The sequence below is a fragment of the Dipteris shenzhenensis genome, chromosome 14, assembly GCF_047967505.1.
Source record: "Dipteris shenzhenensis isolate YYH24624 ecotype China chromosome 14, Dip_SZ_1.0, whole genome shotgun sequence".
Taxonomy (NCBI): Eukaryota; Viridiplantae; Streptophyta; class Polypodiopsida; order Gleicheniales; family Dipteridaceae; genus Dipteris; species Dipteris shenzhenensis.
The window spans coordinates 52,531,337-52,559,216 of record NC_141609.1 but is presented as its reverse complement, the minus strand read 5'-3'; the positions used below and the strand labels follow the sequence as shown (position 1 = coordinate 52,559,216).

The window sequence follows — 27,880 nt, the reverse complement described above, 5'->3', positions numbered from 1 at the left end:
GAACATCGTCTTCCCTAAGGGGTCTGTGATCCAAAGAAATGATGGAAGTCATGGCCATCGACCATGCCTCCTGCCATGAGTGTGAAGATCTGGGCAAGTGTCAAATGGGCTGTTGGCAGTGCCAAGTCTCCATGGAGCAATCTCCTCCGAAAATCTGCCATCATCCTCCGTCGTCTAGGGGGGCGGGGGAGGAGAAGGGGGCGAGGGGGCTGGCGGGGGAGAGGGAGGGCGGAGGAGAAGGGGGCAGCGGGGGAGGGGAGAGGAGAAAGGGGCAGCGGGGAGGGGGGCAGCAGGGGGGGGGCTGGTGAGGGAGAGGGATGACGGGGGAGGGGACGAGGGAGGAGAAGGGGGGCGGGGGGGCTGACGAGTGGGGGAGAGGTAGGGCGGGGAGGGAGAGGTAGGGGGTAGTGGGGGGGGGAGAGGGAGGGCGGGGAGGAGGAAGGGGAGAGGGAGGGTGAGGGAGGAGGGAGAGGGGGCTGGCGAGAGGGGAGGGAGAGGAGGAGCAGCGAGGGGAGGAGAGGGGGGGGCAGCGAGGGAGAGGAGGAGCAGCGAGGGGGGGAGAGGGGGGGGCAGCGCGGGAGAGGGAGAGGGGGAGGGGGCTGGCTGAGAGAGGGAGAGGGAGAGGGAGAGGGGGCTGGCTGAGAGAGGGAGAGGGGGGGGCAGTAGCTCACGGGGAGGAGCAGCAGCTCATCAGGTAGAGGACCTTTTTTGTTGTGGTGGTTGAAGTTCAGCTAAACTTGGTCAAGTGATGTTTAATCCCATGCTGCTTCAAAATTCCCTGGAATGCACGTGACATGTACTCTCCCCCTCTATCTAAGTTGAGTGTTCCAATTCTAGAATTGGTTTGGTTCTCAGCCATAGCTTTGAACTCTTGAAACCAATCTGATTTTTCCTTCATGAGAAAAAGCCATGTGAACTTGGAGAAGTCATCTATAAAGGTCACAAAGTACCTTGCTCCTCTATGCGTGGGAATAGTCATGGGGCCACATACATCACTGTGCACTATCTGCAACACTCTGGTTGCCTTGACCCAAATCTTGCCTTGTTTACTGAATGGCAAGCGATGCAATTTGCCAAGTGTACACCCGTCACACACTTCATTTGCTGGTTGCTGTAATTTTGGCATTCTCTAAGTCATATTATTGTTGTACAGTAGGACAATGCCCTGTGATGGACATGTCCAAACCTGGCGTGCCATAAATCAGCCTGGGAGGTGTTTGCTACAGCCAATACCTTCTGATCATAAGGCTGAGCATCATTCTTGTATAAGCCTTTGTCACATGTGCCTGTTGCTACAACCTCATACCCTTTCTTTGCATCCTTGATCTTGCATTGGTTATCCCGAAATTCGACCAACATAAGTTGATCATGGGCAATGTTTGAAACTGAAATCAGATTTTGCCTCAAATTTGGAACATACCAAACATCTCGAGTATACTTAACTTTCCCATTATCAAGCTGAATGGGAATGTTCCCAACTCCGATGATGTCTTGAGAAGCATCATTGGTACATGTAACCTATCTGCCATGAACAAGTGTGATGCTCTCAAACCACTCCTGGCGAGGAGTCATGTGCTTAGTAGCACCACTGTCGATATATCATGTATCACTTGCAACAAGGGAAGCATCCCCTAATTGATTTTCAGCATTCAAATCCCCCCTGGCATCCATCTTCTCATTAAATGCAGCAAACACAAAATCTCTATCTTCTTGGGCAAGACGAGCTTCACCATGTGCATCTGAAGCACGAGTTTCAGTGGAGGCAACAAAATTACTGCTAGAGCTGTCCCTTTGCCTCTTCTTTTCATTGGCAATCCTTTTCTGACACTCTGCGATGTAATGCCTTGTCTTCTTGCAGTAATTGCATTTGCCCTTTTTCTGATTTTTGCTTGAACTGCTTGCATTCCCCTCCTTGGGCTGAGTTGTATGGCTGTGTTTTGGCTCAAACTTTTTCTGAAATTTGCATTTTCCACCCATGGCAAGCGCTTGCTCACCCTGACGAGAGGCTTTGGCAAAATTTGAGCATCTCTCCTCTTCTTGCAACAAAAGCCCAACAAACTCATCGAACGAGAGTGGGGCTGCCCTGAGAACAATGGTCAATGAAGTGACGAATGTGCCATATGAGGGCGCTAAGCTATTGAGAGTAATAGAGACGAGCTTCTTGTCTTCTATTTCCTCATCAATACTTGCGAGCTGATCACGTAGATCAGTGATCCTGGCAATATGATCAGTGATGGCCTGGCCTTCCTACATCTCGAGAACCTTGAGCTGATTTGTCAAAGCAATGTCTCTTCCCTCATTCTTAACATGATACATGTTTGCCAATATTTCCCATGCTGCCTTTGCATCCTTCCACGACTTGATAGTCATCATAATGTGCCTCTTCACATTTGTGGCAATCAAAAACATCGCTTGGGCACTGCGGCGGTCAAACTTCTTCTGCTCCTCCGTCGATGCTATGGGACTAGCACGAGGGACTGTAGCAGTCTGTTGTCTGCTTGTAGTCTAACCCAAAGAAGCTGTGATGGATGTAGATGAGCTTGCTGGCCTTTACCAACCAAGATGTTCTTAAGCATGAATGACCACAAGACATAGTTTGGTCCATCCAGCTCGTCACCCTTGGACAATTTGCCAAAACTGTCCGAACGAGTTGACATGATGCAAAATGGGATACCCACAAGTTGCAAATGTATCTGCAAAAAGAACTGCAAGTCAAAGTGCAACTGGCTGCAAATGTGCCTGCAAATCCCAAACTAATACTGGCTGTAAATGCAAAGTATGACTGGTTGCTCTGAAATCCCATTGACTGCACAATGCAATCACTGCAAAAATTGCATCAACCAATCATTGTACTCTGCTGCAATCTGAAGTGCAATCCCAAACTGAAAATGCATAACCCAAATCTGAAAGAGCGCACCCACGAGTGCTCAAATGCATCCAACAGAGCTCAAAAGCATCCACAACTGTAAAGTCACTGCAAATGCGCCCAACAATGTAGAGTATCATTTGCACTTACTGAAAGTGCACCTTGGCCTGAAACACCTGCAAAACAGTCCACTGATTGTGTGGGCAAGCTGGAGATGACAAAGGAGCTGAAGTGAGCTGTTTGGAGCTGAATGAAGCTGTCGAGAGTACTTCTGAACACAACACACGTGTAGAGAAGAGCCTGGAGCTGCTGGAACACACCCGGGAGAGGTTGGAGTTGAAAAGAGTCCAGAATTGAGCAAAAACGCCGAAAAACAACCGAAAATTGATCGAATTGCCTTCTAACAAGTCGTACGGACTCGAAATCCAGTTCTAACAAGTTGTACGGACTCACGGCACTATCGCGCAACTGTACAGACTGTACGGACGTCCATGCAACTGTACGAAAAAAAGCCACAAAAAATTTTCACCTAAAATGCTGCGGGACAGATTTGTTTGTAAAACGTCGAAATCGGACCTCAAAAGGTTGAAAAACAGCCGTTGGACTGTTGGAGCTACCTCAAACGAAAGCTGGAGAGCTGAATGTAAGAACCAAGAACGCGCACTGGAGCACCAAGCTTGCAGGAGTTTAGAAGCAAGCACGGGAATGGGCTCTAGAGATGGAAGCGCTCTGATACCAAATGTAGGAACAAAGTTGAGATGGGTTGTGAACACAAGGAGCAAGAGTGCACACACAAGAAAGCTCCAATAGAAATGTTGACATGAAACAATACGAGTACTTGGTATATATAGTACCCAAGTACTACTGGTCAACCATAGGGTTGACTTTATGCCTTATCTTTGTAATCTCTTACATTTGATCCAGTTAAGGAGTATGCAAAGAATGCCATTATAATTTTTTTTCCAGGACGGATGCCTGCTACGGCAGATGTTGGGAATCGGTTGACTCGAACCCTGGATGGTTCTTATGTCAAAAAAGTTCATTATGCAACTAGGGGCTCTCCTATTTGGGCAGCTCTTGGCACGAAGACGTATTGCTCTAGTTGTTTGTCATAGATGTTTGGCTCCAAGGGAATCTATGCCTCATCTCTTTGGCATTGTGTGATTTCTTGGATCTCCTTCGGTGGTTTTTGAGAGCTAGATTTCCTACTGCTACCTTTGGGAAGCATTTTTAGCTTTTTGGAATTCACCCATGCAGACACGAGTTTGATTTGTTCTTCAATTGGGTTCGTTACTGTGCGCTTTGGACTCTATGGAATGATCAAAATCATAGAGTATTTGGTGATCCTACTTTTTCCATTTTTCCATTTTTCGATGCCCTTTGCATAGCAATTTGCCTTTGATTGTTTGCAACTCATTATATAGACTACAATGTATACTTTGTTAGGAAATGGAGTCAATTTGAGTGACTTTTAGTGTGTTTCTATTGAGTTCTAGAGTAGTATTATATTACTTTATATCCTAGCATGCCATGTGTCACTATGGGACTTATCCCATATACATTTGACACTTAGAGTGTGTGTGTGCCTATCCTATAAAGGCATTGTACTTTCTCATGTCAAATCACTCAAGCCTCAAGCCTTTCTTGATGATGTAAGTACTTTACTTTGGTTGTACATTTCTTTCTTTCTTTCATTTCCATTATGGTTGTTTAGTCTTGCTTTCACTTTCCATTCCATGTCTTGCATCTTCATATGGTATCAGAGCTAGGCTATCTTCCAAGAGGTTGAGGTAAGAGATTGAGGACATTGAAGCCTCTCTCCCTCATTTCCCTTGGAGGAATACCTTGTTGAGATATCGAGCTCCACTTGTGATATGCCAGGGTGACCGTTGTGCATTTATGTCACCGACTTATTAGTTGCAGATGCGGTTGGTATACCGCCCATGAATAATAGCTGGATGATAGCTATCTTTATGTACTCTAGTTAGTGGCTCAGTTAGTATGCCACCTAGGTTAGCTGAGTTTGGTTTGAGACCCACATATAGGATTCACCTATTCCTTTTGTACTTAGAGAAAGTTCTTTTGGCTTTCACAACTAAGAAGAGGAAAATTGTTTTCAGCCTCCACCTTTGTGTGTATTCCCCCATTGTGTATGTGAGAAAGCTGCAAGTGAGACTCCTTACTTCTCTCCCACTCTCTTCACATGGTATCAGAGCTCGGTTCGTGGTAAGGAGCTCAAGAGAGCAAACCAAGTTCGCGGTGTCTTGGTAAGAGGATCAGTGTTGCTTTCCTTTTTCGAGTTTGGGAGCAAATCTCTGCAGGTAGCATAGCTGAAAAGTGCAAGAGTGCACTGTCTCAGATTGGGACGCCCTTCACGGTGTGGTGAGAGGGCAGTATATGCTGCAGGTCGGGACAAAGCCCTTGGTGACATTATTTTTTTGATTCGAGGCCATTTCGGGCCCGTTTTAGTGGCAGAAGTTTTTCGCAGGCACTCAAAAAAGTGTCATGTTTTTGCTGTGCGACCACTGTTTTGCAGGTTGGTGAAAAGTTACGCAGAAATTGCATCATATGCATGTGCGCAGAGATATTGGAAGTGACAGAATCATTCTTATTACTTGTTGATGCAAAATCGTCACTAGAAAGTGAGTGTGTGGTCAAATACCACTTTCGTCAGTTTTGCAGATTTGCCCTTGTGAGGCAAAAGTTGATTCGAGGCCATTTCGGGGCACGTTTTAGTGGCAGAAGTTTCCGCAGGCACTTAGAAAAGTGTCATGTTTTTGCTGTGCGACCACTGTTCTGCAGGTCGGTGAAAAGTTGCCACAGAAATTGCATCGTATGCCTGTGCGCAGAGATATTGGGAGTGACAAAATCATTCTTATTGCCTGTTGATGCAAAATCGTCACTAGGAAGTGACTGTGTGGTCAAATACCACTTTCATCAGTTTTGCAGATTTGCCCTTGTGAGGTAGAAGTTGTGTTTTTTGCAATGACATAATATTTTTGCAGTGTTCTGTAATGGCATATGATGTTCTTTCACAGATAGTCACTGAAAAGCTTAACAAGAACAACTTCCAAGCATGGAAGTTTAGAATGATGATTTCCTTAAGGGAAAAGACTATTGGGAGTTCATTATTGGAGCTAAACAAGAACCAGTTATTCCTAATCTTCCTAATCAACAGGAGTTGCAGGCATTTAAAGGCTGGCATGAGAGAGCCAGAAAAGTTATGTACTGGCTATCTATCAGTATTTCAAATTCTATGATTGTGCATATTCAGGATGCAACCACGCCGAAGGAGACGTGGGATACTTTGACAAAAATATATAGCACAAATACGCAAGCCAGAAAAATGCAGCTCAAGCAGGAGTTGCATAATGTGGAGAGAGAAAATATGAGCATCAATGACTACCACATGAAGGTGAAGAAGATTGCAGATGCACTTGCTTCCATTGGGTCGCCAATGGAAGATGATGATTTAGTTTCTGTGACCTTGAATGTAATCTCTCTCCCCCTCTCTCCTCTCTCTTTCTTTCCCTCCCTACTCTTCTCTCTCATTTAAGGAGCCCCTCTTCTCTCTGTGAATCTCTCTCTCTCTCTCCCTCCCTCTCTGCTCTCTCTCTTTCTCTCCCTCCCTACTCCTCTCATTTCTCATTCTCTCTCTCCCTTTGGCGGCGACAGCCGCCAAGAGCCCCTCTTCTCTCTCTTAATTTCTCTCTTTCCCTCTCTCCTCTCTCTTTCTCTCCCTCCCTATTCTCTCATTTCTCAAATTTACAAACTCAAATATAAATAAAAAACTAATTAAAATAGAACTCAAAAACTCAAATAAGAAACTAATTTAAAAAGAATTGTAATGCCTTCTAAAAGACCCCTCTCCTCAAAAACTTTAACAATAAACTAATTGAAAAAGAATTGTAAGTAAAGAAAAAGAATTACAAGACGAATTTTAAGAAATAGAACTCAAAAACTTTAACAAGAAACTAATTTAAAAAGAATTGTAAGTAAAGAAAAAGAATTACAAGATGAATGAAAAAGACTAGGAAAGGATTATGCACAGTTCCGGACATCCATTGCCATCCGTGAGAATTTTCCTGAGTTTGGGGAGTTGATTGCTCTTCTAATTTCTGAAGAGAGCAGAGAAATAGTGATGCATCTTCTTCACGAGGATCTTCAAAAGAAACTGTCTTCTACTCAAATGCTGAAAGAGGTAGAGGCAGAGGTAGAGCAGGCCGATCTGGAGGCCGTGGCACAAATCAAAATATGCAGCAAATTCAAGAAAACCAGTCCTATGGAGGAGGACATGGTAACTTTAGAGGCAGGGGGAGCCAAAGAGGTCGTGCTTCTCAGCCTATCAGGGTTGTAGGTCTTTTGGTGCAAGGATTAGATTCAAAGTGGTTCCTAGACCCAGACCCCCAGCTACTCTCCACCGGGTCTTGGAGGCTCTGGCTCTATGGGGGAGTTCCCATCAGGTATTTGCAGTGGGACCCCGGAGAGTGGGAGTGGATTGACGCAGGGCATCGAGAGAAGAGCATCCCCTTCTTTCGTTACACGGTCAGTAACGGCAGGAGATATCAGCTCCGTAGTAGAGGTTGGAGACCTTCCAGAGTTCCTCATTGGGAGACTTTTGATATCACTGCGGATCTGCAGAGGTGCTTTTGGAGGAGACTCTGGAAATCCCACAGGAATAGAAAGATCCCTATCTTCTTTTGGCTTTCTATCCATGGTGGGATTGCAGTGAACCTTTGGAGGTCCAGGTTCGGAGCCGGCCCTATATGCCCTCGATGCCTTTCTGCTTCGGAGTCTATTCAGCATTGCTTATGGGATTGCAGACATGTGAGAATGATTTGGATGGGGGTAGCCAGGATTTTCAGTCACTTTGCCCACTCCCCATTTTTTATGACGTGGGGCTCAGTGGCTTGGCTTTCTCTTACAGGACCTCAGGTTTTCTATGAGAGAGTTGACTCCTCTCGGGCCATTTCGGTTCGACGTCATCAGATTGACTGTTCGTTGGATGTGGTACCACACCTTCCTTTTACAGCTGTACATGCCTCTGTGGATACTTCTTGGGAGATTCTAGCGAGCATAGCATCCTGGCATATCTGGAGAGCCAGATGCACAGAGGCTTTGGAGGGTACTTAGGTTCATCCCTCGCACACATTGGCTAGTATCTAGACAGACACCGTACATACTTTGATGGCCGTATGGACGGGTATGCAGGGAGACTCCCATGTAGCCTCAGCTAGGAGGGCTTCTTTCTTCAGGGAATGGAAGGATTCGCCTTTCTTCTCTGAGACTACTATAGGGTTGAGGTGGCACTTTTAGCCTCAGCCTTGGTTGTTTTCCACCTCACTCTGAGGGGGTTTTTAATTTATCCTTATGATTTCATGATGTATTCCGCTTTGAGCTTGCTCTCGCGGGTTTTTTCTCTTACTTAGTAGAAGTTTTTTTCTTGGGAAAACAAAAAAAGAGATCGTGGTGGATGGCAGAGAGGCCAAAAAGCCATCAGTTGGAGGTTGCTATCCTTTGGTCAAGGATTGAATAGCAGGAGGTGAATGTGAAGAGAGATTCCCATTGGGAGCCACTGGAGCTTTGCCTTTATCCTGACTTCTAGAAAGCTGTCTACTGCCTTTGTTTTTATTTGCAACTGGAGTAGGAGCATCCTCGGTAGGCATTTGAACCGACAAAGTGGTATGAGGCATTTTATGTTGATTCATTGGACACTGTGAAGCCATGTGTCCAAACTTTTTGCACTCAAAACAAGCCCCTGCAAATAATCCCCATTTGAGTTTATAAAAAGCACTTCCCATGTTCACATTATTTACCGTGACTGAATAAGAGTCCAGTGTGGGATTATCAGTATCCCAGAGAATGCAAAATTTGTTTGAGTATTTGGCCGTGGTGGGCAGACCACTTTACCTAAAGATGCTGCAATTTTAGGCAAAAGTGAGGCCATACATTGTGGAAAATCGACAACTTCAACCCAAACCGGGCATCTGTGTCAGATTAAAGCCTGAAAATCCCTTGTGGGAGACCATGGCAATACATGCACCATTTGCTACCCAAAAAAGAGAGGTGAATGTTCCAAAAGCATTTGTCTGTGTATCTCATCCACCATGATAACCTCAAAAAAGCCCCTGGCTGCATAGTGTACTTTACGAACAAACGAGCCAGCCAGTGTGCGTGTCAACCAGTTGCCTATCTCTGCAACAGGTGGCATCCGGCCTGGAAAAAATAATATGACTGCATTCTTAGCATATTCTCTGACTGGATCCACAATTTCATCGACCTCAACCATGAGGCCAACTGAAGGAACCGAGTCTTTCCACTCTTTCCTCGTATCTGCAAATCCTTCATGCATGACATCATATACCAATTGAGCCTCAAGAGTATCATGCATCGGGTCATGCTGACCCTCAACGTGCTTTTGCTTCTTGCAGGGAACTGAATGCTCCTTTTGAAACGTTTTTTCATATGAATATTCTGCCATGACTTTGTAAGAAAGGGAACTCAGGAATGAAGTACCTGTAAAAGGGTAGTGGAAGCCAAAAAAACCAGTCCAAAAGAAATATCCATAGGAAGCCCACAGAGAGGAGAAAAAGAGTATAGTTGGTAAGGAGATATCAAAGGGAAAGGTAAGATTTTGGCGGAAACACAGGACTGTACGGGAAAGCACCGGAGCAAAAAACCCAAGACTTGTACGGCAAAAAGTACGAGACTGTACGGACAACGCTGAACTGTGCTGAGGTACACACGGGCTGTACGGAGAGAAGTCTGACTGTACGGAAATACAGACAAGGCACATGAAGACTGGCTTGTACGAAAGGACGGACCAATGTATGGAAAGACCTGCAGGAAAAAGGACGACAACGCAAAAGGTACGGGGCTATGTACGGGACTTTGCAGAGGAGAACCAGAACCGACGCAGATATGCGTACTGACGTAGGATGCCATACGGCGACCGTACAGATGTACGGACGGGGCTGCGTAGGGTTCTTGGCGAGGACGAACAGCAAAGCGGCGTACACCTCACACCCTCTCTCCCTTACACACACACACCCTCTCTCCCTACACACACACACTTTTTTTTTTGGTGTGAAACCAGTAACTATATTATTAACTTGAGATCAATGTACATGATATTAGACTCCAAAAGAGAGCCTAATGGAAGAACTCAAAAACAGTCAGAAAACACTTCAAGGCTAGTCGCATCCAAGTCCCTCGCAGTATAGCTATCATGTAAAGATTGCTTGAGGGACATTCTGAAGAAAACATATGCCTGAGGAAACTGTTGTCCCATCCTAGAGTGCAATCTCTGTGTCCAAATAGTCCAGAGTACCCAAAAACGAGTCCAGTGAAAGAAAAGGAGGAATGGAGACATTTGGGATGAGAAGCATCCAAACATCCAGAATAGTTTCCCAAATCTGATAGAGGGAAACCAAAGCCGCAGCAAATGAGAAACATGAGTGATCAATAACCGAGAGTGCGGACAAGACCATAACAAATGGGGAACTGTCTCACGGTGATAGGAACAACGGGGGCAGGAAGAGGAAGCAATGTGACGTGCTGCCAATTTCACCCCAATGGAAAAAGCTCCCACTACACATCTCCAAAAGAAAAGGCTCTGTTTCAATGGCAATTTGACTTTCCAAATTTTCTTGAGTTGTGATTGCCACCAAGATAGAGGCTTATCCAAATTCCAAAGATTGTTGGCATGCTTATCAATCCATGGCGGTGGAAGAAGAAATCTGTAAACCATCGAGGAGGCCAGATTATGCATTGAAAGCGAACAGGTAGCAGGGGATAAGAAAGTAAGATTCCAATCCAGCAATCTGTCCTGTACAAACAGTGGAGGCACAGGAACAAATGGCTGCAACATAGCTGTAAGTATTCTCCAAATGGGCTGATGATGCAGACCCAAGGGGAATGTCCTGCAAGCTTGTGGGAATGAAAGCACATAACCATGTTGATCCACAACATCTCCGATAAATCTTATGCCCAGTTTCATAAGTCTATATGCTTTGATTGGCGCCTGTAAAGCAAGAGGTGATTCGAACACCTTGCTCCAATGGATACTTTCCAAGCGAAAAGAATTACCATGATTGGAAGAAGCACCTGTCCATTTAGCATAAGAGAGAATTCCCTTCCAATCATGAATAAAAGCAGTAGAGATAGGACAGCCAGGAATTTTCCCTTGAAATGTGGTCATGACTGCTTCCCAGTGATCTGTAATCCAATGCCCATATGCATGGGACGTCATGTTTCCACACATAGCTGCTAACATAATAGCCCATGGCTGTTTTTGCTGAAAAAAATCAGCAATCATAGTGCTCTTTCTTGCCAGCATATGAAACTGAAGATTGAGAATATTCAGGCCCCCGTGAGTCTTAGGAGAGCAAACAGCCTGCATGGGAAGAAGTCGCAATGCCTTTTTGTGAGATTTGCTTTTCCAAAATATCTCCATAGCCTGGGACATATAGGAAGCCAAATGCTTAAAAGACCAGGGAAGAAGAGGCAAATAAAATTGCACGTACGCCATAATGATAGACTGGACTATCCGAAGTCGAACATGTAGAGGCCAAGTGGACAAATGCCAGTATTCCAGCTTCTTGTTGATCTTTTGAAGCACCCATTTGAGCTATTGTTGAGGGGTAATATTCCAGCCAATGGGATATCCTAGATGCCTCACAAGAGTGTGGGGAGGGAGGATGTGGCCAGGCCAGAGAAGTGCATGCCAATCAGCTTCTTTCAATGCTAAAAGATTGGATTTCTGAAAGTTAATATACAGTCCTGCAGCTATGCCAAAATCATTCAGAGTATGCATCAAGTGAGAGAGGTCAGTTTGAGAGTTCCTGGGCATGAAATATGAATCATCAGCATATGCCTGTGCCAGAAACGGCCGTGCCCCTAGAATTTGCAAGCCATGAAGATGCCCTGTAGTTGTAAGATGGTCCATATGCAACAATAATGGATGAGTAGCAATGGCATATAGTAGCGAACTAAGAGGGCAACCTTGTCTCACTGAGCGGGTCATAGTCCATGCTCTTGACAACCCACCACCAAGCAAACACTGCGCAGTGGCATGAGAATAGAGCCAGTAAATAATGTGGACTAGCCGAGGGCCAAATCCCAATTTGTGCATAGTCTGAGAAATAAAATCCCAATGGACAGTATCAAATGCTTTGGCAATGTCAACTTGCAGAATGAGAACATCTTGTTTAGAATATTTGGCATACTCAATTGCAAGCAAAGCATTGGAGATATTATCAGTAATCTGTCTTCTGGGAACAAACCCATACTGCCTAGGATGAAGTCCTGCTTGCAAGATAAATCGAACCCTTAGAACAATCATCTTGGCAATGAGTTTGTAGATGACTGGCATGAGAGATATGGGTCGCCAATCAGCCATTGTCTCACACAACCTTTTTTTGGGGATCAATTTGACCAGGCCATGTTTCCAAGAAGGAGGGAGAGATTGTTCTGCCCAAGCATGATTGATCATAAGAAGCAAAGTGTTCTTGAGATCACCCCAAAATGCGCGGAAGAATTCTACAGTCAATCCATCCCAACCAGGAGAGCTGCCTTTACGTAGGTGACCAAGAGCATCATCCAGTTCATTAAGCATAAAGGGCTGCTCCAGTGCACGAGCCCGTTCCGGGGACAATATGGGCTGAACATGCATCAGAAATTGAGACCTAGCTGCATTCACTAGCATTGAATAATCAGGCTGAGGAGAGAAGAGATGTTGGAAATGACTAGAGCATTTCGATTCCAATTCTGATTTGGATGTGGTCCAGGTGCCATCATCTTGCCTGATTCTGCAAATATCCTCCTTACGCCTATCCGCATGTAGGCTTTTAAAGAAAGATTTGGAGGAGCAGCCCTTATCCAAAAGGGGTTTCATGCGAGCTCGGATTTGCCACTTCTTTAATTTGCGAAGATCATTTTGATGAATGATGTGAACCGCATAAGCACAGGAATCCTGCTCAGAGGGGGTAAGTTGCCTATGAGAGCTGATTAAATCCATTTGTTGCTTGTGAGATTGAGCCCATTTCAGCTTAAGCCTGATGGTTCCCATGTAACTTCGTCCATAATCTTGAATGACAGCCTGCAAACGATGGGCAAGACTAATCCATGCGAAATCCATGTCCTCCTGAGCATGTGAAAGGAGGGGATGGACAGCCACTCTTACCATGTTCTGAAACTGTTGATGCAGCAAATAAGCACCATTAACATGGAGCAGGCGACGACCAAAAAAAGGCATATCATCTGTCAGATGTGCTAAAGATAATGTCAAGCATAGTGGGAAGTGATCAGATAGCAAAAGGGAATGATCAACCCATAGTGCACATGTGAATCTAGCATACTGTTGAGCATGCAACAAATACCATCTGTCAAGTCGAGCCCAGTAATGAGTAAAGGCATTGTGATGGTATGTGTAACCCTTATCCCTATCCCTTGTTGAGAGCCATAAATCTTCTGCATGCAAGAAAGAAAGCATATCTTCCCAATGTCGAAGCTCAGTGGGGATCATGTGAGAACGATGAGTGGTGTTGTCTTGGGTGGCTGGCGAGTTGTTAAAGTCTCCACACAAAAAGGCATTGGACAGCCAAGGATATTGTTTGAGGGAGGCCCACATTCAAGCTCTTGTCGCAGATGTTTGAGAGGCATAAACAGATGCTATTTCATAAAGATCAGCCTGACAGATGCATCTGATCACCATCCATCAACCCTGGGGGTCATTGTAAGCAATTGTGGGCTGCATATCATGTTTTACCAACATGCATACCCCCGAAAAGTTCATTGTACCAGCATAAAAGATGTCATAACCAGCATAATGGCCTTGCTGGCCAGCCAAGAAGTGTTGGTTGTGTTCTAGTAAAGAAATTACATCAGGGTGCATTTTATGTACATAGTGCCAAAAAAGTCTCCACTTATTGACATTGCAAAGACCTTGAACGTTGTATGAAATGCAAGTAATTGAAGTAGACATAGAAAGTATGTACAGCCGAGCCAAAAAGCATAGTGAAGGTGAAAGTTGTCAGGCCTCAGCCATGACATCGACATCCACTTGGCCTCCTGGATCAGTAGCTCTATAATCCTCATCATTATCACATACAGGGATGCCCCTCTTGAGCACATCAACCCACAGTTGAGAAGTGAGGCTATCAACAGGGGTAGAGGCCTGCTGACCAGGGGTGGAAGTAGAGGCATCCCAATGGCGAGATTGTAACAGTCGTGGCTTGAGCGCAAATACCTTTTTGGGTTGCTGCCAGGCACCCTGAGGAGCAGCATGAGATTCTGAAATTTTGCCCTTTCCCTTATCCTTTTGCTCGGCTGGAACCTGAACCACATTTTCTTTGGGTGGGTCAGATTTAGATGCCATATCCCCCGACTTACTAGGCATAGCCTTAGGCCCCGGACCATAAGTTGAAGGAAAAATATTGTCTAGAGCGATAGTTGTGGATGGGAGCTGATGCAGAACTGCAGGACACTGTGAAGCTAGGTGGCCAAATTAATGACATGTGAAGCAAGCACCTGCAAATACTCCCCATTTCAAGTCAAAATATTTTCCGCCCAAGGGGACGTCCTTCACCTCTACCGCAATAGAGGGAGGGGTGGGGTGATCTGTATCCCAAAGAACACAAAACCGATTTCGATTACCCAAAGGACGGGGTGGGCATACAACTTGCCCCAAAGTAGCTGCCAGGCTTGGTAACTCAACCCTCATATAGTCTGGGAAATCTACAACCTCAACCCATACAGGGCAGTGGTGTCGAATGAGGCCGTGATAATCCTTATTTGGCGACCATGGCATGACATGGACCATTTGTCTGCCATAGAAAAGAGGGGACATCTCCAATATCTGCTGACGATATGAGGCATCCAAAAAGTGCACTTCATAAAAACCTCCAGAGGCAAAATATACTCCTTCAACAAAGCAACCTCCCAACAAAGCCTGAACCCACTGAGCTACATCATTTGTTGAAGGTAGCTTCCCTGGAAAGAAAATGATAACTGCTTGCTGAGAAAATTTTCGGAGGGGAGCGACCAAAGAGGGCAGCTTCAGCTTGTATTTGAGTGCCGGGGGAGGTTTGGCCCACTCCTTCCGGCTGTGATGAAATTCATCCTTGAGCATGTCGAAAACATAGTGAGCATCTACAGAAGCTGAAGTAGAAAAATCAACTTGCTGTCTTTTGGAGTCCCGAGACAGGTCCTTCCGGGAATAGCTTTTGAGATGTTCCTCCATGAAGTTGAGCAGGGCAAGATTGATGAAGAGGCAGAGAGAACTAGAGCTGTACAGCAGGGATTGAGCAGAACAAACAGCATGGGAGAAATAGGGAGAACAGTACGGACAGATGAGGACTGTACATACAGTACGGACAAACAGAAGCGTACGGACTGTATGGATTTCTGACGAGAAGGACAGAGGCTGTACGGAACAAAACGAGATGCTGACGAAGGGCAGGGAGGCTAGACTGTACGGAGAGGTGGGGATGTACAGATGCACGTAGGGACCTCAGATAGGGATAAGCGATAGCAATGTACGGATGCACGGAGGGAAGTACGGAAGGGGATCAGCGATGTCGAGGAAATCTGCAGCGGGATTGCTAAGGGCTGCGCAGGGATGAGCAGAGGCTTACCGTACGGTAAGCGTACGGCGTCCGTACAGATGTACGGACGGAAGGGGGAATTGTGCGGGGACCTGTGTCTGTCTCGACCCCCCTCTCTCTCTCACGCTCTCACCACCCTCTCTCTCTCAACCACACTGCACACACACTGCACACACACACACACACACATGTGACTCCCCTAGATGCACACATGCACCATAGAGCAAGCCCTTGACCATACTTCTCCCAACAGACTGAACATGGTTCATTGTTTGACGAAGACGGGCCAAAATTTTTTTTTAAATGTTCATTCTTGTGAATTCTTTAGCTCCATTAAATCATTTTGGCCATCTCCTTAACTTACTCAATTGTGAAATTGAAACCTTTTCTTGAAGATTTGGACTGCAAGTGTTTGAACTGCAAAATATGTAATCCAAATTAATGCTAGGTTAGTTTCTAGAAATATAGTGGCAATTTATATATATATTTATATCTTTAACTTGTCTTCCCACCTTAAGACCAATTAACAAACAAAATGAGATTATAATGACACAAGATAAGCTTATAGTGTTCATGTTACCTTAACTTGAAATCATTTTTTATTTCTAAACCCAAAGGCAGAACATAGAGTGAACTCAATGGTTCACCTGTTGCATCTATTCCTCCAACCACATAGAGCCTGTTAGCATAAGATTTTTAGGATAATTAATTCATCACATATTAAAATCGTCCCTAACTTGTTCCAAACATTTCAATTAGAGTTAAATGTCTAGATTCTTATCATCAAATTATAAATTGGAAGCCAAGGAATGACTAAATTCTAGTAGAAAAACAAAAAGTTACAATCTCTTAATGATTTCAAGGTATTGACATTGAGCCTTGTGGCAATTCAGTAAATTTAAATCAAGGTAGAGTGTTGCAGATATTCGAGTTCAACCCATTCCAACCATGTGCAAGTATGTCGGCCAGGTGACATGGTAACAACCATGTGACAACTATGTCGCCATGTCGACTAGGTGACAACTATGTCGGCGAGCTGACAACGTGACAACTATGTCGCCATGTCGACCAAGTGACAACTATCTCGGCGAGCTGACAAGGTGACAACTATATTGCCATGTCGACCATGTGACAACTAGGTCGGCGAGCTGACAAGGTGACAACTATGTCCACTGGAGATAACCATGGTCACTTGCGTACCACAACAAGATCTCACAAGTCCACCTAAGCGATCATGACAGAACTATGTAAATGTTGGTGCAGAGGGGCGGCCAGGAGCTGCACATGGAGAAGATAAGTCTGCACCAACCAGTAATCAGAGGGCTAAGCGGCGCACCTGGAATAGTTCAATGGACTATCGGGAGGTGCACATGCGCTAATTATATCACCAATAGCTGGGAGGAGGTTGGCGAGTTAGGAAGTGGTTGAAGCCATGAAGAGTCAGAACGGTGGAACGGCTAAGGGAGATAGAGACACCACCAATGGGAAGAATGGGAGAAGATTCTTGCTAAAATTGGTAGCTGCCTCTAAAGATAAAGGGCATCCTTTTTGTGTAGCGGAGGGGATGAATGTGTGGGATAAGGAGGAGGGGGGACATTCGATGATTATAAGGGTGAACAAGAGATTTGACAAAAGGCTTGAGTCAGGAGCTTGCCTAGTGTATCATTGTGGTGTCCTTTTGGTGTATTTCTCTTCTGCTCTCAATACTATGCTTCCCTCCACCTCTATTCGCAACTCCAGCTCGCCTTCACCTCATGTGTTCCCCCTCTTTGTCCCCCTTCACTTGGTATAATGGACCCTGGCTTGAGTTCTGTTCTGTTCATATTGAAGGATGGCTCTTGTGATTTTATTTCGCTTGGCTTGCATCACTCTTGCACTCATGTCGCTCGCACCTTGGCGACATCATTGTCCCCGTGCATTCCATCATTAACACCATTGTCCAACACTCACACCATACACCATCGGTGACATCATTGGCACATCCCTACTTGCTCCTCGCACCAGTGGCCCTAGGCCTCTGGTAACACTTCCGGAAGTGGCAAGAACCCCCTCTTAGATAGTTTATGGCAATCACAGTGGGACATTGCTGGTGTTGAGTAGCACGAGTGAAGTGGTGTTCTAGGTGTTGGGATATTTGTGATCAAGAGCTTTTTCAGGCGTTCTCTGCAGCATATTCTTTCTTTGATTGCTTGCAGACCCGCTGCATAGATCATGAGGTCTTTTTGGCATATACTGAAATTTTCAGTTGATGTAATTGTAGCACCTTGTTTTGAGGTTGCTACTTATGTAATATAATCAATCAAAGATTTCCCCAAAAAAAAAAGTGTGCGCGCAATGAAGCACACTTAGTACTATCTAGGACATGACACAGGTGATGATGCAGTAGAAGGCGCCCTCTTAAGGAGGTGCCAAATGATTTAGAAAGTCCCTATGATGTAGGATTTATTGCCTTTGATGTAGGAGAGGTACCTATGATCTAGGACACCCTCTCTCCCACTCTATAAATGAGAGGCTTCTCTCTCACAATCAATAGAACACAATTTTGGATTCTTCTTGTGTTCTCAACTCTTGTCATGATGCATCCCTTCTCTCTCACCACTCCCCAACATGTGGTATTAGAGCTCTAGGTTCTAGAAAACCCTTTAGCTCCCTAGTTGCCACATCGTCATCTTCTTCCCATCTCTCTCCTTCATATTTCTTCCCTCTTCTACCTTGATTTTTGCTTAAGCTTGTTCTCCCTTGTTTCTGCACCATTTCCTAATCCCTTTCATGAAGAAACATGTGGAGTGGGAGAGTACCACTCTAGCTCTAGGAATGGAAAGGAAAAATGGAAGGCATAACGGAGAATGGAAAATGGAAAGAAAGTACAAGTGCAAGGCAATAATCAAAATACTCACATGTAGATAAAGCTTGATGTTGACTAATATTTAAAGACTAGAAAGTACAATGCCTTTATAGAATAGGCACACACACTCTAGGTTCACATGTATAAGGTATTGGTAAACTGAAAGGAAAGCATGGAGTGAACACAAACTCAGAATTCTTGCTTATGGAATGAAGAAAGGTGAGGTCCTTAAGTAGGCACCTCTTACATGATCACTGACATCACTGATGACCTCTGAGCTCCACAATCATCTCCTCAATCTGCTCCTAGATTCTCTCAATCATCCTATGTGGCTTCTACCACCACCTAACAATGCTTATGGGCACCTAACTGTGCCTCTAGCACACACACATAGAAACCAAGGTGTGCCTAGGGCATACACCTTGAGATATCCCAACATACCCCCCCTCAAGGGAATGCCTCAGGCTATGTCAAGGATACAACTAGCACAAGGTGTCACATGCCATCTCATGGTGGTCATGGATCTATCAATGGCTAGGATCTCAAGCTAGCAAGGATTCCCATGGGTGTAAGGTAAACAAAAGGGATACAAAAGACCTTCCAATGCTTATCTCCCCTGCATGTACATGCACACAATGTCTGCAGGAGTACCATGGAGCAAAAACACATACACATGGCCTACATCATATGGTGACCAGAGGTGTTTACAGAACACACAATAGTTTATTTCATTAATTTTGGAGGACTATCCAGGCTGAGTACCTTGACTCAACAAAAAAGAGAGATCTGGAGCATACATGGAGATGATTCAAAAAGCATAATCTTCATAGGATGCCTCATCTTGTGGAAGCACATCAACTGAAAGTAGATTGGCATTTTCTAACTTTGAAGTTGCAGCGAATGAGGCACGTTGATTGAAAGTACAACAGAAAAAGCTTCATTGGGATCAGAATCCACAAGCCGATCACACTACTTTCTGCACACAAGACTATCCTTAGAATGTCCAAAGTACCAGCTTCGGTCCCTTAGCCCCTCTCACGTGTGCCTGAGAATCCACACTACATAAGCCCTACCTCTCCTGCCGTGTTTCTGCATCCCCTCGCCTCCATTTTCATCCCTTTCTCGCCATAGCTATGACTATGACATCCTTTCAGTGGACAACCATAATCACAGTGGTGGATCGTGCATAGTGATACTTTGATTTGAGCAGCTTTTTGTGCATTTTTTGGCTTCATTTCAGAGCTTCTATCAAAGTCATGCTGTGGACAGAGCGTCGTACCTTTATAGTCTGAAATAGCTTCATCGTGGAATCAATTTAGGAGGACAATCCAAGGTTGAGGACCTTATTGACTCACTGACACTTTATGATAATCATTTTAGGGGGACTTTCCAAGGTAGAGTACCCAATTACATCAAGATGATTTAAACATAGTCATGATCATCAGGCTCATAAACCTCCTGATGAATAGAGAATTCTTTCACTTGAGCTGTGAGAGCATGAATTGGATCATCATCTAGTTCCTCTGCATCATTGTCTCCTTCTGCAACTAGGTGGACATGGTCCTTGTGTTGTTGCTGGGCAATCTTCTTGTAGCACCGGTCTTCGGTGTGTCCAAGTCTCTTGCAGTATGTGCACTTTGGAGGAGTGAACTTCCCTTTATCTTTGGAAAATGGAGCATGTGAGGCAGGACTACCTGTACCCTTGGAGAAGAGGACATTGGAGTCAGGAGTGTCGATATTCCTCCTATCATGATCCAGTAGCATGGCGACCATAGCATGAAAAGTCATGCCCTGTGCGACACGAAGTGCTGGAATAATCTCACGGTACTTGGGCATTTCTTCGATGCTAGAGAGAAGTACTGCTACCTGATAAGCTTCCCCAATGGGGGCCTTGAGGGCTGCGAGCTGGGTGACGAGAGACTTCATGTGATTCAAATGTGCCATGAGCGACACATCGTGCTTCATTTGGAGTTTGAAGAACTCCTACCTGAGAAAGACTTTGGAATTGACTATCTTGTTGCCAAATAAATGCTCGAGCTTGTCCCAGAGTTCAGGTGCCGTGAGGTCAAAATCAAAGTGATAAATCACTTCATCACCAAGACCTAATCCAATGAGGGAAAGAGCTTTGTCGTTGAGGGTCTCCCACTGTTGGATCTTGGTATCATCGAAGAGGGGCTCCTTGAGTTTTCCATTGACCATAGACCATGCTCCCTCTCTCATAAGAGCAAATCTCAGCTTGGTTTGCCAAATACGAAAATTCCTACCATTGAGCTTCTCAACGTTTTATTTGGAGAAATCCATGGCAACAAACTGACTTTGGGTAGCTTCAGCACACAAACAATTGAAGCGCGGGAAAGAGCTTGAAGTTGAAGCTGAATGAATCTGTTGAAGGTGCAATGATTACCTTGAATCTTCGACTTCTTACTGTTTAGAAGGCCAGCAAGCAATGGCCTTGAAATGCTGCCTGCAGGCGCACTGGATCCAGGAGCCACACCATAGTGGCTGCAGATAAGTTGGAGCCAACATGGATGTAAGGTGGGACAGCACAGCAGCAAGGAGTCATCGTGGGCGGGCATCAAGGCTGTTGCTGGCAGCGGGCGGGGAGCTGAGAAGATTGCGGGTGCAGCATGTGGTTACTTGCAGCAGAGAAGGGCAGCGGAATGTAGGAGAAGAGCTGCAAGCAACAGCAGCAGTTGCGTGGGCAGAAAGCTCAGAGAATGGCGGCTGTTTGCAGAAGATAGAGGAAAAAAATGCAGAGAAATGACGGGTTGAGAGAGAGTAGCTGTAAATGGTGGGTTGAGAAAGAATAGCTGGCTGAAGTGTTGCAGCCTGTTGAAGAAGCCAATGTCGAACTCATTGTTGGAGAAGATCGAGGGCACCCAATGTTGATGAAGATGTCGGTGAAGCTCATGTTGGTGAAGTCCTTTCTTCAAGATCTTCAACGGTGAGGCTCGGGTGAAGGAGAAGAGCTCAAGGAGCTCACAAGGAGCTAGAATGGAAGAGCTAGCCTCTCCATAGGTCTGAGATGGGCTTCAAGGCCTCCTCATTCCTTGAGGACAACTAGCTCTGATACCAAATGAAGAAACATGTGGAGTGGGAGAGTACCACTCTAGCTCTAGGAATGGAAAGGAAAAATGGAAGGCATAATGGAGAATGGAAAATGGAAAGAAAGTACAAGTGCAAGGCAATAATCAAAATACTCACATGTAGATAAAGCTTGATGTTGACTGATATTTGAAGACTAGAAAGTACAATGCCTTTATAGAATAGGCACACACACTCTAGGTTCACACGTATATGGGATAAGTCCCATAGTGACATGTGGCACTCTAGGATATAAAGTAGTCTAGTACTACTTCTAGGACTCAATAAAACACACTAGAATGCTCACTTTGGCTTCATGTTCTAACATTTCAGCTGTAATTTCCCCTTGATAGGGCGCACCTCTCGCTCAGAGGAATTAGAGAAATATACTCTCTGCTGCCCATGCCGACACGTACTCTGTCCAACGGCGTCACGCCAAATTCTCTCTGTTGAAGACAAATTTTGCCCAACCCTCCTAGCTGCTATTGGGTGATCCTTTGAGGAAGATGTTGATGATTCGGGCTTGCTTAAGTTCTCCTGGGTGACATTCTGCCATTTTGTGTAGTGTGTCCTATGGAAGCCACTGTAGGAACAAAGTGGAGACAGGTTGTGAACACAAGTGAGCAAGAGTGCACACACAAGAAAGCTCCAATAGAAATGTTCAAATGAAACAATACAAGTACTTGGTATATATAGTACCCAAGTACTATTGGTCAACCATAGGGTTGACTTTATGCCTACAACACCATATCTTTGTACTCTCTTACAAATCCCCCCTCAAAGATATGGCTGAAAGTACCTTGGAAACATCTCAGGTGTACCCTGCAGTACCTAAAGTACCATGGTTGCACAAATTCATCCAGATGGATATGCAACCTATGGGAGTACATGAAAACAATGTCATTGTGAATCACTTCACAACCCCCCTTAACATCGTGAGAATGTCTCTGATCCCCAAGCCATGTCGATGTCGTAAGAAAAGATATGTTGACAGGGCTTTGGTGAAGATATCCACCACATTGTCCTCAGATGGACAATAGATGAGATCAATGAAGCCATCAAAAATACAATCCCGTACATAATGATAATGATTTTAAATGTGTTTCATGCGAGCATGAATGACTGGATTGTTGGCTATGGCAATGCAACTCTGGCTGTCACAGAAGAGAGAGTTTGCTTCACCATCCTGTGCATGATGCAAGTCATGCAAAAGATTCCTTAACCACATTAACTCCGTAGTGGCGGAATTTGCAGCTTTGTACTCTTTTTCAGTGGAGGAAAGAGAGACTCGCTCTTGCTTCTTACTGAGCCATGAGACACAGGCTGAACCCAATGAGAAGCAATAGCCAGTAGTGGACCGTCTGTCGTCAATGTCCCCTGACCAATTTGAGTCGGTGAAACCACTCAGCTTTAGATCACAATCTGAAGCATAATGCAAGCCAAGAGAGAGAGTGCTATGGACATATCTCTTCGCTGCATTCCAATGTGTGATCGTGGGACAATGCATGAACTGGCTCAAAAGCCCTGTGGCATAGGCAATATCAGGCCGTGTGGAGCATAGATATATCAAACTGCCAACCAACTGCCTCCACAAAGTGCCATCGAGCTTTTCAGCACTATCATGCTTACTCAGCTTGAGTCCCTTTTCCAATGGAGTAGCCACAGGCTTACAGTTCTCCATTTTCAATTTCTGCAACAACCCCTTCGAATACTTTGTCTGTGACATAGAGATCCCATCATGGGTCTGCCTAAAATAGAGCTCTCGACCGTACACAACCTGCTGCTGCTCCCCGCTGCTCCTGCTGCCCTCCTTCCTGCTCCCCTCCTTCCCCTCCTTGCTTCTCCTCCCTCCCCTCCCCTCTACCCCCGCCTCCCCCCCCGACTCCCCTCCCTCGCTGCTGAAGCCCCCTGCGCGCTGCCTCCTCCCCCCCTACGTGCAGCCTCTTCCCTCCCCTCCCTTCTACCTGCTGCTTCCCCCGCCTCCTCCCCTGACTCCACTCCCTCGCTGCTGCAGCCCCCCCCTGCGCGCTGCCTCCTCCCCCCCGCGTGTAGCCTCTCCCCTCCCCTCCCTCCTACCTGCTGCTCCCCCGCCTCCTCCCTCCCCTCCTTGCCTCTCCTCCCTCCCCTCCCCCCTCCCCCCCGCCTCCCCCCCCGGCTCCCCTCCCTCGCTGCTGCAGCCTCCCCTTGCGCCTCCTCCCCCGCGCGCTGCCTCCTCCCTCCCCTCCCTCCTACCTGCTGTGCCCCCCTCCCCCCCCTCTCTCCTCCACTCCTCCTCTCCTCTATCCCCCCCTCCTCTCCTCTCCCTCCTGCTTGCTGCCCCCCCTATCCCCTTGCTGATTTCCTCCTCTGCTCATCCTCTCTCTCCCTCCTTCCTTTCACCCTCTCCCCTCATCTGGAGTACCCTATTCTCCGTTAGGGGTCTCCTAGGCTTTAGGAAAGCGGACGGATTTCTTCCTTGCATTTGAATCGGCCTTTTCCACCTTGATTGACGAATGGGTTCCCACTCAGTCAATCCGTTACCGCCCACACCGGCCGAGAGAACCCTCACTTTCTCAAAAGACGAGCTATAGCAGTTGCAAAAGGATTTGGAGCATGAGTGTTCCACAACTCTCTTCGCACGCATTCATGGCTCCCACCCCTCCAGGTCACAAGCTAGAGATTGGATGCTTGCGGCACTTCCCCAGGAGCTCGCCCCCCACCTTAAGGATGCTCGTTTGTTGGGACGAGGTTTCTTTCAGGTGTGCCTAGATTCCCCGGACGTCACGAGAGACCTGCTACAGGCTGGGTTTCTATTTCTAGGCTACAAGAGGATTTTTTTGTTTCCCTTTCAACTGGGCTTTGACCCAGTTGAAGAGGACAAGCAGGGAGTTTCTGTTTTCATCAGGTTCCCTGGTCTCCCCTTAGTTTATCACCGGCTTCTTTCAGTTATTGGAGAGAGGTTTGGTGTGGTAGCAGAGATCCCCCCTCTTCCTGGCGAGCCCTCTTCGGCTGCTGAGGTGGTCAGGATGGATGGGGTACCCAGGGTTAGGGTCATTGTCCAGGATCCTAATATTTCAAATTACCACATCATGCTACAGCGACCCGATGGGTCCTTCTTCCGCCAGAGATCTGAGGTTGCAGGTCGGCAGGACCAGTGCAGGATTTGCAGATCCTCGGGACACTTCGACAGAGATTGCCCAAAGAAGAAAAAGAGGCCCAGAAAGCAACCAGCTCGTACCAACTTATGACAGAGAGCAGGAGCAGGACCTACCGCTCCACAAGCACCGCCTCAAACACGGGCTCCCCCCCCTCCTAGGGCTACTCGAGTTCCTGCTGCACCCGTACCACCTCTGGCCCACGGTGTGGGTTCCGGTCGCGGTTAGGTCCTCTACTTCAGATCACACATCCACCGCTTCAGAGGCTACCCCCTTGGAGCCTCGGGAGGAGACTAGTGTTCAGGAGCCTCATTCGACTCCACCCCAGGATCAGGCTATACCTTCCTCAGCAGCCCACGTTGTTGGCACCTCATCCACCACACTTCTTGATCAGGACTCATCAGTACAGGTGCCTCCTTCTGTGGATCGAGGGAAGGGGATCTTACATTCTATCCCTGCTTCGGTAGGAATCCTTCGCACCCCCTCCCCAGGACTGGCTCAACGGAACTTCTTTTTCGCTCTAGAGGACTTCTCTGACCTCCCAGATGATGATTTTGTACCTTCCACTTTCGGAGAGCCAGTTATCGGCATCCCTCTTGAGAAATCTTTCTCTCTCTCACCTGTGGACTTTCCTCCCCTTGGACCTCGTGTGTATGGTAGGATGTCAGCTCCGGTGAAGGGTTCTTTTTTTGCCACCAGGTCAGGTAAGGTATTCCAACCCGCTTCCTCCCGCCGATGAGGATAGCCAGTTGGAATATACAGGGATTGGGCGGCATCCCTCATCGCCGTCACAAACAGCTGATCAGGAATCAGCTCCATCAGGGTGTTTTAGGTGGTTCCCTAGACATGCTTTTTCTTCAGGAACACAAACTGGATGTCAGAGATTGCTCCAAGTCAGGTAAGCTGCTTTTAGGCCGGACTTTTTGGCTTCCCATCTTGGGAACCAGAGGAGGTACATGCATATCAGTTTCAGATTCTATTCTCCCTCTGATCATTGGACACGGTACCATAAACCCCCTCCAGGGCCCAGTGGGTTTTACTTCTGATTGACGAACGTAAGGTTGGTTTCCTCAACTTCTATGCTCCGAACAACAGAGGGGACTGCGTTCTGTTTTGGAAAGAGTTGCTCTCGTGGGCTGACATTGCAAATTCGTGGATTATTGGAGGTGACTTCAACATGGTTGAAGCACCTTCTGATAAGCAAGGCGGCAGAGAAGGTGGTATTCATTGCCTCGAGAGAGCAGTTTGGGATGCCTTCTTGTTCAGGTTCAGTGGCAGAGATGTTTGGTCAGATTATGCATTTCATGTTTAGTCTCAGTCACTTATGTTTTCATGGTCGAACCATAGGGTGCAGATGCATATCCATGCCCGGAGTGATAGATTCTATGTGGATGACTGGGCTCTTGATAGAGGGGGATAGGTTGCATTGCACCTGGTGTTTTCACTTCCGACCATTTTCTGGTAGTTTTTTCCATCTCAGAGCCCCATCTGAGAGGACGGTTTCACAGTATTAGGATCCCCGATGCCTTATACACGGATGAGACCCTCATAGAGGCAGTCTTGGAGATCTGGGTTTCTCACATGCAGGGGGGGTGGCCGGTCCTTCACATGTGGCCATTGCACTTACCAGTATCAGCGACTTTTATCACTCTGTTGCTAGTGCTCGGCAAGGTGAGGTACTCAGGCGGGAGATTGGTATCCGCCGGCAATTGGCAGCCTTGCAGAGGGAGGAGCAGAAACAACCATTTGATGCTTGGGTACAGGAGCGGCTTGCTACGGCAAGGGCTCACTTGCAGACATTGCTTGATCAAAGAGCAGAGTATGCCTTCCATGCACGGGAGTCCTTTCGGATACAGATGGGAGGAAGAGTCAATAAACAGTTTTTCTCTACACTTGGTCCTAGACATAGTAGAGAGAGTGTCAGGCAGGTAGGTATTCCATGAGTGTGAGTGGAAGAGTGTTTCTCTTTCTCTTTATTAGTGGATGTATTTGGTGTTGAGTGGAGGAAGATTCCTTGATAGGAATCTTAAATATCTGAGTGATCTGCAGTCACACATATTGCAATGCAGTGACTCTGACGGTGTTTTGCAGTCTCATCCGGATACCGTCATGCACTTAGCGACAGCTTTCTATGCCTCCCTTCCTTCCGCAGATCTTGACACACAGGCCAGAGATGTGGCTAGAGATGAGATTTGGCAGAGTTTACCTGTGTTGGTCACACCAGAGATGATTTGCTCACTTGATGCATGCTTTACCAACACAAAATTCAAGAGTGCTCTCCCTGCCCTTCATAAGGGCAAATTCCCTGGTTCCGATGGTCTTACTCCTCCTTTTTTTACAGCCTTTTGGGATATGATAGGTGATCATATTACTTCAGCCCTGCAGGGCATTTGGGACTCGGTTGATATGCCTGACTCACTGACCGAGGGACTCATACACCTTATCCCGAAAGGTGGCAACAGGAATTTTGTATCCCATTGGAGACCCATCACTCTTTTGGGCACTCTATACAAAATCCTGGCCAAGGCGATTAGCATCCTGTTGCAACCCTTCTTCTAGACCTCATCCATGATACTCAGACAGGCTTTGTGCATGGCAGGAGCATATTTGATAATATATTTTCCTTTTGGGAAGCCATAGAGTGGGCTATGCAGAGCGGGCAGAGGCTGGCAATTCTACTCTTGGATTTTGCGAAAGCCTATGATAGGGGGTTCTCTTGAGGGCACTCTTCTACGGTTTGGATTTTCAGATGCATGGATTACAGGGGTGGCCTCTCTTTACAGATCAGCAGCTAGGTTTTAATTGGAGGGGTAAGGAGTGACAGTTTTCAGATTTCCAAATCATTTCCTCAAGGATGCCCTTTAGGCCCCTTCCTCTTTCTCTTTGTGGCAGAAGCTATGAGTATCTTCCTTAGATCTCAGGCTGAGCTTTATGGGTTGAGATTGCCCTTGAGACAGGAGCAGGAGCTTCTTGACTATGAGTTGGCTGATGACACTGCTATTTTTATTGAGGCCTCTTCGCGTCACTTGATTCTTTTCGAACAGCCTTGGATATTTTTTGCTCAGCTGCAGAGGCACACATCAATTGGCATAAATCTTTGACTTTTGGATCAGTGATGAGGACACTCCAGGCTGGGGAGTTGACATTGGCTTTTCTTGGATTCAGAGGGGTGTTCCTGTCAGGTATTTGGGATGCCAAGTAGGATTCGGCATCTCTCCAGCACAACAGTTTGCCCCAGTATTAGAAAGTATAAGGAAAAAGCTCCTTTTTTGGAGCTCAGCCAACCTTGCCTCTAGAGTTGTGGTAGTGAACCAGGTTCTCTTGGCCACCACCTAGTTTGTGTGTT

The 27,880-nt window shown here is 46.3% G+C and overlaps 1 protein-coding gene across 1 annotated transcript in view; it reads right to left on the bottom strand.

Annotated features, from left to right (window-relative positions):
* The window catches only part of LOC147894808 (dynein regulatory complex subunit 7-like), a 589,338-nt gene that overhangs the window by 304,494 nt on the left and 256,964 nt on the right, over nt 1-27,880 (bottom strand). The window contains 2 exon segments of the mRNA XM_087385174.1: nt 15,836-15,888; nt 16,052-16,150. Coding sequence (XP_087241300.1) covers nt 15,836-15,888; nt 16,052-16,150 — 152 coding nt within the window.